General features: G+C 35.8%; 1 protein-coding gene across 6 annotated transcripts in view; it reads left to right on the top strand.

Annotated features, from left to right (window-relative positions):
- The window catches only part of PSIP1 (PC4 and SRSF1 interacting protein 1), a 39839-nt gene that overhangs the window by 9838 nt on the left and 15108 nt on the right, over positions 1-14893 (top strand). For 5 of the 6 annotated variants that reach the window (XM_025887849.2, XM_073880828.1, XM_073880830.1 and 2 more), the window contains 4 exons: positions 6202-6340; positions 8571-8675; positions 9579-9641; positions 14742-14838. In XM_025887849.2, the coding sequence (XP_025743634.1) occupies positions 6202-6340; positions 8571-8675; positions 9579-9641; positions 14742-14838 (404 nt within the window). The remainder of the gene's footprint in view (positions 1-6201; positions 6341-8570; positions 8676-9578; positions 9642-14741; positions 14839-14893) is intronic. The other variant, XM_073880829.1, reaches the window with a different exon arrangement.

The raw sequence follows: 14893 nt of genomic DNA, 5'->3' as shown, positions 1-14893 counted from the left end.
TTAAAATGAGGATTTTGGTGATACCTAAGTTTCTTCTCACCTCTGGAATTTGATGGGTAACTCTGAATTAACGTGTATCTTTTCATTGTTAAAATTAAGAAGTTTTCTATAAAGGAAACAAGCCATTTTTATCCTGTTTTTAAGAAATGACCCCAAAACCTGTTAAGGTTTTGATGTATTTTCTCTGAGATTTGTAGGTCATTTTATTTATTTTTTAAATCTTAATTTTAAAACTTTTTTAAATTTTATTTTTGGTATGTCATTTTAAAATGGGCTGCTTTGAAGAATGAATCAGAGCCATAGCCACATCAGGTTGTGCCCTTGGGGACTAGTGATGGCTGTCTAAACAATAATCAAGACCCTCTTCATTAAACCTTTGGGATTGCATCCCCAGGGAGGATTCTGTGTATGTGTGTGTGGGCGCATGGGCGTGTGCTTGTAGTTTCTTTTTTTTTTTTTTTTAATGTAGTAGACATATATACTATTGTATAAGTTTGGGGCGCCTGGGTGGCTCAGTTGGTTGAGTGTCTGACTCTTGATGTTGGCTCAGATCATCAGGGTCCTGAGATAGAGCCCCATGTTAGGCTCTGGAGCTCAGCCCGGAGTTTGCTTGTCCCTCTCCCTCTGCTGCTCCGCCCCCCCCCCCCAACTAGCACCTGCTCACTCCCTGTCTCTCTCAATAAATAAATACAATCTTTAAAAAATGTGTAAGTTTAGGGTGTACATATTGATTTGATACATTTCTGTATTGCAGTACGATTACCACTATAGCAATAGCTAGCACTTCCATCATGTTCCATAATTACCATTTCTTTTTTACAGTGAGAATGTGGGAGGAGTCTTCTTTCTTCCTCCATGGTTTGAGTCTCATTAAGGGGTTCCTTAGTCTTGCTCATACTCCTTGAGCCAGCAATTCTACTGACAATAGATTATGAAGATAGGTGCAAAGATTGAGCGTTATTATATTTACTATGGCTGCATTATTTTTAAAGAAAATATGTTACAGAAAGTAGTCCAACAATAGGCAAATCAATTTTGAGATAGCCATTCAGTGACATAATATGTAGCTGTTAGTAATTATTGCCATGAAGAGATGTTCATTTTAATTTGAAAAAGGATGGCTGAATATGTAGCATGTACATCTAAATTACGTATTAATATGTATACATACAGCTAAAAAGCAGGTTGAAACAGTGGCTATCTATAGTCGGTAAAATTATGGATTGTTTTTGGTAGGATGTGTACTTACTAAAGAATATTTTCAACAGCTTTATTGAGATATAATGCATATCTTATGCAATTCATCCATTTAAAGTGTACAATTCAATGCATAGTATATACAAGAGAGGAGTGCAGCCATTAGCACAGTTTTAAAACATTTTCATCATGCCAAGAAGAAACCCTGTGCCCTTTAGCAGATACTTCCCATTTGTCCCCGATTCTGTCTCCTGTCTTGCCATGGCAGTCACTAATCTATTTCCTTGTTCTGAGTGTTTCATATAAATGGAACTGTATAACATGTCTTTAATGACTGGCTTTTTTCATTTATCATGTTTTCAGGGTTAATCTGTATTGTATCATGTGATAGTTCTTCATTACTTTTTATTGCCAAATACCCCACTGTATTAATCTAGCATATTTTATTTATCCATTCACCAGTGTATAGACATTTGGATTGTTTTTACTTTTGGCTATTATGAATACAAGTTTTGTGTGTACCAGTTTTTGCATGGACGTGTTTTTACTTCTGTAGGAGTGGAATTCCTGGGTCAAATGATAACTTTATGTTTAATCCTTTCGGGAATTGCCAGACTGTTGTCAGATCAGCCATGCATCATTTTAACATTCCTGCGAGCAATGTATGAGGATTTTAATTTATCAGTATCTTTGCCAAGACGTGTTATTATCTGTCTCTTTTATTATAGCCATCCTAGTGGGTGTGAAGGTAGTGTCTTGTGGTTTTGATTTGCATTTTACTGATGACTAATGATATTGAGCATCTTTTCATGTGTGAATATTTTTTAACCTTCTGTACATAATGTGAACTATTTAGAGTTATAAAGGTTTTTTCACTTGGAAAAGCATCGTTATTTAAATTTTGGTATGTTGATAAAGATGCAATTTTAAGTAGGACTTACGCAGTTGACCCTTGAAGAGCGTGGGCATTAGAGGCGCTTGACCCTCCATGCAGTTGAAAATCTGCAAATAACTTTGACTCGCCAAAAACTTAACTACTAGCCTACTGTTGACTGGAAGCCTTATGGATAATATAGTTAATTAGCACATATTTTGTATGTTACATGTATTATATGCTGTATTATTATAATAAAGTAAGCTAGAGAAAATACATTTACAATGTCAAAAAAAAAAATCCCCTTCATAAGTGGACCTGCACAGTTCAAACCCATTTTGTTCAAGAGTCAGCTAAACTGTGAACATAATAGTAAAAATAAAAGAAAGTAGAGCTTGAAATCTGAATCTAGAGAAGGATTGGGGGGGGGAATTTTTTGAAAACCTATTCAGCAAAAGTAAGAATGACAGTTATCCAAGTATAATCAAAAGGTATATGTAAAACAAGGTGGTATGAATAAGACCAAATATAAATGATTACATTGTATGAATAGAATTCTGTTAAGACTTTCAGATTGGAAACAGTCTTTCAGGTAGGAATAATCTAGCTGTGTCTTACTTTGTGAGAAAAAGCTCAAATAAGACATGACCAAGTAACGATATAATATAGTCACAAAGAAAGCAAGAGTGGCAGTATTACTATCTATTAAAAATAGAATTTTGAAGTCAGAGCATGAAGAGGAGAGAAGGGTACAGGCCCAGTATGCATGAATTTTGTTGCCATGTTTTAGTTAAATAACACCAGTCCCCCAATAACATGGTTCAAATTTCACATACCCTGGAATATTAACTGTAATTGCATAAACCACAAAATTTGCTGCTAGCTGTTCAGTCCACAAGTCAGAATATAAATAACAGATGCATAGCATGTCACTTTTTTCAAAGGCTCTTAGTGATTGGTCGGTGTGCATCTGTTTTTCTATTCATGCGTAGATGACAGAGTGTAGTGGTGGTGGTGCATTGTTATCTCAATGATATACCCAGTCAGGTTACTTTTAAAAAACAATATAGGGGATTGGCCAACAAAGGTGAAAGTGCAGCAAAGAAACAAATTAATAACACTAGAAGTGAAATTTGAACTGAATGGAAGTGGAGTTACAGAATAAATAGCTAATCTTCAAATGTAGACATGCTGCATTTGGAGAGACTGCATATGCAGCCAGAGGAACTTGGTGAAGGCAAGCTTAGCAACATAAATGAGGAAAGTGGTTGTAATACAAAGGATGAAGATGTCTCAGAGGAAGTGATGCCAACAAAAAGCATTACAGATATTTCACAACATTCAAAGTGCAAAGGATAAAATGTTGGAAGCTGATCAGACTTAGTATGAGTTTGCCAAGGCATAGAAAATATGCTCACTCCATACATAAGTTACATGATCAGAAGAAAGTAAGCTCTGTTCAAACTATTCTTCCTGAGTTACATTTTTTTTAGCAAAGAAAAACACTTCAATCTCAGTTTTTCTAATGTTTTACTTTACAGTGTGCTAAATATTTTATTTTTTTCATGTCTTTGTCAATAATAGAGTTTAATGTTTTGACAGTTTCAAATTAGGGAACGACCATAATTTTTCCCCTTGTTAATTTAGATTGCCTTGCTGTCTTTTTTATTTATTTAGATTTATTTATTTATGTGTGTGAATGGGGGGAGGGGCAAAAGGAGAGACCCTTCAAGCAGAAACCCTGCTGAGTGTGGAGCCTGACAAGAGGGCTCAATCTCAGGACCCTAAGATCTTGACCTATCATGACCTTAGCTGAAACCGGGAGTCAGACACCTAACCAACTGAGCCATCCAGGGCCCTTTTGCTTGGTCATTTTTATAGTCTCATGCTGTCATGCAAAGTAAGGATTATCTGTTTTAAAAGAAAAATAACCCACGTAAAATGAACTGTCAAACCTTCTTACACTAAATAACATCATGATAGAATGAGTCTTCTCTTTTGAATAGCTTTTAGGTTTAGAGTCATATCTAAAAATGCCCATGTTTGAAGTTTTAAAATACTTTTGTATAATTTTATTAAGTATTTAAGATCCCTTCCACTTTTGGAAGTTCTTGATGCCACAAATTTTGAGCCCATTGGGCATTTTGAGCTGTAAGGGATGGTGCTGTGTTTGTACATTGCTGCTTAGTATCCAACCTTTTTTCAGTTTTCTTTCCAGCTTCTAGGTCTCTGATGGTATTGTGTTTCTCGTCCTCTTTGGCCTTACGAGTTGTTTTTGTGAGGTTTTACAAGGATTTGTGTTGAATTGGTTTGTTCTAACTAGAAGTATATTTGTTTTTGATGGATATTTAACTCAAGTTATTTACTTGGAATTTGAAACATTATGTAGGAAGAATTGTTTTACTGTTGTAACTGAATGTGTTAGTTTTTCTAACTTGAGATGATGGGTAGGAATGAATGATTCAGAAATTCAGCCTTTTACTAGGAATCAGATGATGATTTAAATGTGCTTTAATCAATGTGCAGTTAAAAGTACATATATACAGTGAGAATTCCTAAATTACAGAATTTAAATTATAAAGCTGACATTTATATGCACTGGTTATATTTAAATAGAGCTCTGAGTCTTTTTAATTAAAATTTTATCCTAAAGCCTTCTAAAATACTCTAACTGGAGTATAAACTGTAGTCATTAGGTCCTAATTCTTAAAGAATTTCACCAGATAAGGAATTTGTGATATATACCTAATTAATAATTTATAATCTTAAATCATAGTACATTTTAGAGGAAATGAGTAGTAATCTGCTTTTCATTTTCCTTTTCCTTTGGAGAGTACATGTATATCAAGCAGCATAACCAAAAAACTCATAGGTACAGTGCCTCTTCCTTTATAGAATTGACAAACATCTGCAGGACCTACTGTTGTAAGAGATATAAAGTGTCTGTTCTGGAAAATATCTCCAATTACACACACCATTTAGTCTCATCATTCACAGATTCCATATTTGTGAATTTGCCTACTCACTAAAAATATACCCAAATCAGTACTCACTGTGCCTTCATGTGCAAGCAGAATGGCAAAAATTTTGAGTGATTTGATGCACACATTCCTAGCCTGAGGCTGACCAGGGCAGTACTCTGCCTTCTTGTTTTTGCTCTTATACTATAAACTGTCCTTTTTGCAGTCCTAGGTAGTGCTATAGTTTTTTCATTTTTGTGTGTTTTTTTTTCTTGGTCATTTTGCACTTTGTTATAGCCCCCACATACGGTGCTGAAGTGCTATTTAGCGTTCCTAAGTGCCAGAAGGCAATTTTGTGCTGTATGGAGAAATGTGCTGTATGTGTTATATAAGTTGCTGACTGTGAGTTCAATGTGAATGAGTCCCTAACATATGTTAATGTGTCTTTAAACAGAACACACAAAAAAACAAGATTATGTATCGATTGGTTGACGAAAATATGACCGACCAGAGGCTCACAGGAACCCTACCCTGTATTTTCCCTGGGGCAGTGGTGTGTTATTCACTAATCCAGTGTTTGTGGTGACTTTAAGACATAACTACCACAAATACAAGACTGACTTTAATGAATATAGGAATGAACAAACGAACCAGTTATAACCTCTCATTCCTTCATTGAATAAAGTAAAATTCTTAACACACTTTATTCCAAAAACCTACGTATATATACATGTAGTAATATACCTTAATGATAGTGTTTTGTGAGTTGTGTATTATACCAGATTACTTTGAAATAAAATTATATTTGGAGTGCATTTTAAATGGATTGATTAATGCAGTTGCATCACAGTTCTTTTCATTTTGGGGCATTTTTTAATTATATACATAAAATTTAACCATTTTCAAGTGTACAATTCAGTGGCATTAAGTACATTCACATTGTGCAACTTGAGTTTTTTTGATATAGGACTGGATTCTAGGAGCTTGTGATTGAATTTAATAAAAGCATTTGAACTTAAATCTAATGAGTTATTTGTGTCTACCCTTTAAGATTTTTTAAATAAATTTTGGGTTAAGAATTGTTTATAATTGCATCATAGCATAATGCTATTTAATGACACATATTCGAAATTGCTTTGCACTCACATTTTTCTCCTTCTCCCTTTTTAGTGCTTTTTTAGGCCCAAAGGATATATTTCCTTACTCAGAAAATAAGGAAAAGTACGGCAAACCAAATAAACGAAAAGGCTTTAATGAAGGTTTATGGGAGATAGATAATAATCCGAAAGTGAAATTTTCAAGTCAACAGGTGCGTTACATTACATAAAATTTAGTATTCTTCAGTCTTGGGGGATAATCACTATGCTAGCTGTAGGAAAGTAAATATTAAGAGCCTTGTGAATTTCAGATTAAATTGTGTTTACTTGTGAGGTTGAAACTTGATCTTCATAGCTAGATGAAATGATGAAAATATTCCCTGCCTGGTTAAACAGATCTCAGAAAACTGAGAAATACTCAGTTATCTAAGTCCTGATTGATAGTTTGATGTATCATTACATCATATGTACTGTTCTCTTAAATTCAGGTATTAACTCGAAGGATGTATGTTTTTTTCTTATTCATTTTAATTTCTAAATCCATAAAATTGTACTAAAATACAAACCTCACATGGGTTAAATTAAATATGTGACAGAAGTAGTTATAGCACAATGCAATTTATACTTAATGTTTTTGGTATCTAGAAGAGTAGCCTTAACCTTCCTTTTTATTGTTTTTCACGTGTTCAGAGTTTTGTTCATTTAAATTAGACTGAGGTGTAGGGGTACCTGACTGGTAGTCAGTAGAGCATGTGACTTTTGATCTTGGGGTTGTGAGTTCAAGCCCCACATTGGGTGTAGAGCTTGCTTAAAAAAATAAATAAATTAGACTGAGGTAGTAAAAACTAAAGGAGTTAGCAGTAGACCAAAAATTCTACAACTTTCTACTTTGAAGTTTTTTTTTGCATGTGCCATGCTTTTTCTCACCTTTGAGAACTTTTCAGGTGTTATTCTCCCTGGAAGATTTAAATCTTATATTGATCCTCGCTGGCTGCATTAGATGATCCTAAATACCTTCATTACCACCCAAAACTTACTTGTTAATCATATCATATTTGCTTCTGTACTTAACTGCCACAGTTTTTATTAGCTCCATGAAGAAAGAAGTTGTGTGTTGTGTGTGCCTGTTACTGTTATATGTGTGGCAAGAATAGGTATTCACTAAATATTGTTGCATGAATGTAAGGCTAGATGGTGTCCCATCGTTGTTGCCTCAGTTGTCCAGAGAGACTGAATTCATTATTTCCTGAAGCCAACAGTTTGTAACTTCACTTGGATCCTGTGTCCTGGGATTGTATCTTCAAGGACTTTTTTATCCTCCAGATAGCCCAGCATGGTCACCCTATCCTGTGTTCCTATGTACCTACTTAATCTCCAGGTAGTTTTTACCATATATGCTTGGTATTTTCCATTTCACAATGAAATTTTTGGTAGGTTGTGTGCATGAAACCTAGCATTTTTCTGTCCTTAACAAAAGTATGAATGATTGTGCTGGTGTGATGTACTTTGTGTTCTGGCCCAGACGTCCCCAGTGGCACATTCCTAGGATTTGGAGAAAACAGTGAACCCTAAACATACAAAACAAAAAAATTGGCCATCATGATTTACAAAAATTTAAGTAATTTTGGGGGCATTTTTATATTTTTCTGTTGTGACTTAATAATTTTATGGGTTTTTACCAAAGAAGAAATGGGTTTACAGTTTAGACTTGAAATCATTAGGGGCACAGTTTGGACTGCAGTGCTGTCATCTTGTAGACCTGTGCTTACCTCCTCCCAATATGTACTGTGTTACCTCTATTACTCATCTTTTTGGGCCCCTAGTAGATCATCTGTGTATCTTATCATCTGGGGGGTACTTTTAAAATTTAATGATGATTGGTTCTCACCCCCACCCTGAACCCAGAGGAATGAATCGCTGCCTGATTGAATTACCTTCCACGAATATGGGGGGAAAAATGATGATTACTGGACTCCCACTTGGTGCCTTTTAAGTAAATAAACTAAGTATGAGATATAAATCTAAGTCTTTAAATAAAGCTGTTATATATGTCCTTTGCTAAGGCTCTGTGTCTTGGAGTAAGTTTCTCTTTAGAATATGTCAATAGTTGAATAAACAGTGCTATTCTAAATCAAGTTACATTATATCTTGTTGGATATTTATTGGTCAGAACATCAGAATGGTATTCTTTGTAATTATACTTCATTTCTGCCTTACAGTTTTATCCTTTACACTCTGTATACCTTTAATTATAGGACTCCAGTCCCTTTAAGACGTTAAAAAAATAGAATTTAAAACTTGTTTTTAAATTGTGTATGTTAAAAAACATGGAACACAAATGAGGGTACTTTTGTAACTTGCAGATAGGCTTTTGAATTTTTTCATGGGTAGAAAATTTTTAAATTGGGGTAAATTGTGGTTAATAGACCTGGTTGTTTATAGGCATCAACTAAACAATCAAATGCATCATCTGATGTTGAAGTTGAAGAAAAAGAAACAAGTGTTTCAAAGGAAGATACTGACCATGAAGAAAAAGCCAGCAATGAGGTGTGTTTAATTTCTCTTGCATTCTAAGCCCATTTTGTTTTAAGGAAGAAACTGTAAGATGGGTTCGTCCTTTGCTAAGTAGAAAGTAATTTTTAAAGTAGTTGAGTAATGAATGAGAAAATATTTAAGGCTTATTTCCTTGTGTGAATATGAAATACTGTATTGTAAAATAATTTTTGCATTTTTAAGATGCATGATATTGGGGCACCTGGCTGGCTCAGTTGGTAGAGCATGTGACTCTTGATGTTGGGGTCATGAGTTCGAGCCCCATATGGGGAATAGAGATTACTTACAAAAAATTTTTTAAAAAGATGCATGGATGTTTTTATTTGAAGTTATTTTGCTCTGCAATGTATGAGGTCCACATATAGGAGAGTGGGTTATACATATAGTAATATGTTAGGAATCTTTTTAAAGCAAGGTATTGTGGGCTGGAGCTACTGGAAAGGGCATTGAACTGAATTTTTAAAAATCTAGATTTACTTCCATCTCTGAATTTGATTATTTCATTGAGCCTTTTCAGGCCCCATGGAATAGTTGTTAGATGATCTCCAAAGTTTCAGCCACTTAAAATTTACAACCCTAAAATTCAGGATTCTACTATAGAAAAAAAGTGGTTTTATAAATTTAAAAAGACAGATTTCCTTGTGTACTAGCAAGCATGAATTTTGTATTTCATCTGACAGAGGAAATAATTTTTTTTTTTGTAGACAAAGATACTAGCTATTCCTTTAACTTTATAATGATAAGACTTCTAATGTTGATAATTTCAAACTTCAGAGAATTAAAACAAGTTTCTCTAGTGTCTTTAGTGAACTATGCCGTTATTTTAAAAGAAGTTTTAAGTCTTGACATAATTTATTCAGTTTTGTGTGTGTGTATATATATTTTTTTCAATTTTAGGATGTGACTAAAGCAATTGACATAACCACTCCAAAAGCTGCCAGAAGGGGGAGAAAGAGAAAGGTAATGTTGCTGCTTAACCACAGGGATTGTAAAATAATTTTTATTTTGGTCAGATTGAAGAAGACTAGAGATAATGAAACCTTATTAAATTTAAAGTTGGCCCTTTACTCTCAAGTCCTTAACTTTTTTTTTTTTCTTTTTTTAAGATTTTATTTTTGTATTTGACAGAGACACAGCGAGAGAGGGAACACAAGCAGGGGGAGCAGGAGAGGGAGAAGCAGGCTTCCTGCTGAGCAGGGAGCCCAATGTGGGGCTCGATCCCAGGACCCTGGGATCAGGACCTGAGCTGAAGGCAGGCGCTTAATGACTGAGCCACCCAGGCGCCCCCAAGTCCTTAACTTTTTTAAAGGATAGATTATGTTTATTTAGGAAAACTATCCGTGTTTCTTTTCTAGTGATACAGCACCCTTAAGATACGTTGACTGGTAAAGGAAATGCATCAGCTTTCATTCCTTGTAATGCCACTTCCTCAAGTTGTCTTTGTAAAATGGATAATAATATATACTCATAAGGTTGTTGAGAGGATTAAATGAGTTACCACATTAAATATCCATAATAAATCCTGGTACACAGTAATTGCTGTCAGTATTGTCCTTTCTAATGTTATCATTGGCATCATTGTTGCATTAAATGAGAATATGTGACATTTTAGGAGGAGGTACACCCTCTGCTTTTAATTAATGTTTCTCCCCTATATGTTTTGTTCATCACCTTTTTCTGACCTATTTATGTCTCAGACTATTATATGCCAAAGATTCAAGGAAAACTAAGGCTTTGGTATCTCATGAGGAAGTAAGATATGAAAACAAATAATTATAGTGGCTTTTTTTTTTTTCCTGTGGGATGTGTATGGAAGGGGCTATGATAACTTTAACAAGATTTTAACATAGGGAGTCTTGTCCGGCAGATGAAGGAGGGAGGGGAAGAACATGTGAGGCAATTTGAATAGTATATACATAGGTGTAGAGAAAATTTTGTTTCAAGCATGGCATCTCAGTATTAAAGTTTGAGGGAAAACCGTACAACACCTTAAACTTAACCTTGAACTTAGAGAAGTGATGGGAAGCCGTTGGATCATTTTAAATTTCACATGCATCCTTTTTTAAAGCAGTGTGAATGATGGAAACTGGATTGGGGTGGTGAGACAAGTTCACAGATTAATTCATTCAGAATTTTAGTACTAACATGACTGGTGCAGGCAGAGCATGGAGCAGTGAATAAAGAAGATAAGGTCTCTGTTTTTGTTGAACTTACATTTTTGTGGGACAGGCAGTAGATACATAAGAGTTAAAATGGGGCATTATGATAGTGACTTGGTAAACTAAGTCATGAAAGGCTTATCTAAGGAGTTAGCATGAGATTGGAAGGAAGGGACCTTCTAGCAGGTTTTTTAGTAGTGTAGAATGAGAGATAGGATTTAAGAGCACTTCAGGGATAAAGCTGATGGTTGATTGGAAGTGGGTGTGAAGGGACGGAGAGAATGTAGGGTGACTCCAAGGTTGGTTTGGTTTGGGAGCAGAGACATGGGGAGGAGAAAGTAAAACATCTAGGGGAATTAGACTGCAGGTATATTGTTTTAACATCAAAAGGGGAAAAGGTAAAAGTTAAAGATCTAGTCACTGATATAAAGATAGGACAGTAGGTGAGGTAGTCAAGGGAGAAAGTTTACTGGGAAGAATGCAGAAACCAGAATCCTGAGGGAACTTAACGGAGATGAGAGGTTGCTTTGTAAAGTTAAGGCTGAGAATGAACTATCAGGAGAAAAGAGAGGATGTCAGGAGAATTTTTTTTAAATGGCCAGTAGTGTCCTGATACAGAGAAGATCCTGGAAGGTATTTGACAGTTGGGCTCCCCCAGGATACTTTAAAGTCAGACAGTAAGGGCTAATGAAGGGGGTTGCAGAATAAAATGTTTAATGTTAAAGTTACACTGTTCTGAAATCTTTGAAGGGAAGGAGAGAGAATGCAGCAACAGGGAATTGCATGGTTAAAGGAGAGGGTTAAAAGTGAAAAAAAATGATGGCTTTAACTGTTTCTTTGCAAAACTAGGAAAGATTGAAGATGTGGAAAATATGGGTAATTGTCCATAATAAGCATAAAGAAGATGCTGGATGGGGGGGGCACATTTGAAGGAAGAGACTTAACAGGAAGAAGGAGGTGGACATTTCATTCTTTTTAACACTAAAGAGAAGGATGGAGGAGGTTATTTAGAAGTTCTAGGGAGAATTGGGAATTAAGGGAGTTCCTTCCTGCTGGCCTCAGTCTCTCTTTTCTCCACCACCCAGTTCAAAGGAGGACTGTGTATATGATCTAAGGCAGGAAGAAAGGCTTGAAAGTTTATGCTGGTGAGGGGAGAAAAGGCACGCACAACAGGGTAAAGATATTAATGGATGGCTTTGAGTTCCCAACTGAGATCGTGTAAAATGAATGTAGTAGTATCATTTTTACCCCCCTCAGGTCTCAGCAGCAGGGAATAATAGAGCAGAGAAGGTAGAGTTTTACAGTAATTCTCTGCTGGAGATTTGTGGGAAGGGTGCAGCAAAACAAGAATGCAGAGAGGACTTGAGGATATGCATATGAATAGTGTAGTCCCATGAGGTTTGGGAAGGGGTGCTTTAGGTAAGATCATGAAGGGAGTAGTGCTAGAAAGTGGGGTAATAAACGGGGAGTAGAGGTATCAAAGGCTTAGAGGCCTCAGGGAGATCAAGTAAAATATGGAAGAAATTTGTAGTCTATTTGCATTTAAGATTTAAATATGTGTATGTTCGAAATAATAATTGTCTTTTCTCTGGAAGAAATACTTTATTTTCATGAGGAATGCTTTTGACTTGTCTGATTTTTCTAACAGTCAAGAATACATATCCATGGGGAGGGCTGGTTTTTTGATGCAGTATTATATTTTTGTTTATGATACTAATTATTGGTGAATTTGTTACCTCTTACTGGCATCTCCTCCAGAACATCCATTCTACCTTTAATTCTCATGTAATGTTTTGATTTACTTCCAAAAGTAGAAAATGTAAATGAAGAGATGTATGAGGGTTTTTTTGTTTTGTTTTGTTTTGCACTGAAGAGCTCATCAGTTTGAACTGAATCTTTTTTTTTTTTTAAGATTTTATTTATTTGACAGAGACAGCAAGAGAGGGAACACAAGCAGGGGGAGTGGGAGAGGGAGAAGCAGGCTTCCCGCTGAGCAGGGAGCCCGATGTGGGGCTCGGACCCCAAGGACCATGACCTGAGCCGAAGGCAGATGTTTAACGACTGAGCCACCCAGGCACCCCAGTTGGAACTGAATCTTAGAGAACTTTGCCCTCATAAACACCTCAGTATGAAAAGAGCTGTCATACAGTCTTGGGTTCCTCAACCTTTGGTACCTGGGGAACTTGGAAAAAACACATATTCCTGGCTCTCCACCAGGGGAGCTATTGAATCAAGATTTGTGCAGGAGTGGGGGTGGTATGGAAGTTCTTAAAAATTCTAGAAATACAAACTTAATGTTTAGCAGAGCAATTTTTGTAATGTTCCTTGCGAACAATTCAGGGGTGAACTTTGCTGAGTTTATTGACTTTTAATAATGCTTTGAATATGCATTATTTTCCAACGATAAAAGCAAAAATCATGTTTAAAGATTAAAAATGGATACATTCTTAGAAGTGGGATTGCTAAATCAAAAATTTGCATATTTGTAATTGCTGATATTCATAAAGATAATCTTGCAGAAAGGTGTTGCCAGCTTACTGATTATTGGTAATAATATGATTCTTCATTTCCTTACCAATACTGGGCATTATCTCTTAAATGTTTGCAAATCAGATTGTTGATTAAAAGATTTGTTAAGTTTTCAGGGCACCTGGGTGGCTCAGTTAAGTGTCTGCCATGGGCTCACGTCATGATCTCGGTCCTGGGATGGAGCCCCCTGTCAGGCTCCCTGCTCAGTGCGGAGTCTGCTTCTCTCCCTGTCCCTTCCCCCCACTCATGCTCTCTTTCTCTCGATAAATAAAATCTTTTAAAAAAAGATGTTTAAGTCTTTTGTCAATAAGATTGGATTATGCATGTTTTTACATGCTTTATTGCCTTTATTTTTGATCTAGTTAGTGCTGAATTGAAATAATTGGTCATAGGGAAGCAGCTTAGAGTGGTCCTCCCCTCTTCTTTCTTCCCTGTTTCTTTCCTCCCATTTCAGTTATGATCAGTTGTTTGCATTTCCCTTCTAATTGGGGGTTTTAACCTTTGTTCTACTCTACTGCTTTAATCAATTAAACTGACTCTCATTTGGGGCTCTTGTCTCTTCAGGGGTCATTTTAGTCTGCAAAGGGTCACTGGAATTTATTACTTTACTGTAGTAAATCACTTTTTATGGAAAATAAGAATAACTCCTAGAGAAGAACAGCAGATGTCAGTCTTAGTTCAAAAATAAAACATGTATATATTAACAAAGTAAAAGAGTAAGAAATATCCGCAACTTAATTTCTTGCCTTTACTAATATTAGAATATTAATTTAGGTTCTCATAAGTACAAAGTGTAAAGTGTTATTCGCATTTTGAGATACTTGGTGAAAGTATATTTATAAGCAACGTGTGGGTTAAGTGTAATTATACTTGGGTCACCATTTTGCATCAAGCATGTTAGCTCTATTTTTACAAATGATTTTTTTAGGCCGAGGATATCTAAGAAGCGATTTTTTTTTGTTTTAGAATTACTTGCTAGAGGGGCGCCTGGGTGGCTCAGTCAGTTAAGTGGCCGCTCTTGATTTCAGCTCAGGTCATGGTCTCGGGGTCGTGGGCTTGAGCCCCGCCTGCATCAGGCCCCACTCTCAGTGGGGAGCCTGCTTAGGATTCTCTCCTCCCTTTCTCTCTGCCCCTTCTCCTGTGCGCACTCTCTCTCAAATAAATTTAAAAAAAATTGTTCACTCTTATAAATTGTTATAAGCTGTGTTTGGGGATGTCACTCTAACGAGTTCACTATTGAGAAAGAATAAGTCATGTACAAGTTATGCTTATATGCAAACCCTTTAGGGTGGCATATCTTTGTTGAATTAAATTTGGAATGCTTACTATTTATTTGCTTAAGTAATAAGTTAATTAAGTTTTTGTGATTCAGGCAGAAAAACAAGTAGAAACCGAGGAGGCAGGAGTAGTGACAACAGCAACAGCATCTGTTAATCTAAAAGTGAGTCCTAAAAGAGGACGACCTGCAGGTATGATTATTATTGTTTAAATCTCTGAGTTGTGAATAATACTCCCACTACAGTG

This window comes from Callorhinus ursinus, unplaced genomic scaffold, assembly GCF_003265705.2.
Source record: "Callorhinus ursinus isolate GAN/ISIS: 27379988/994484 unplaced genomic scaffold, GSC_fseal_2.0 scaffold39, whole genome shotgun sequence".
Taxonomy (NCBI): domain Eukaryota; kingdom Metazoa; phylum Chordata; class Mammalia; order Carnivora; family Otariidae; genus Callorhinus; species Callorhinus ursinus.
The sequence above is the reverse complement of the archived record's forward strand: the minus strand, read 5'-3'. Positions and strand labels throughout refer to the sequence as shown.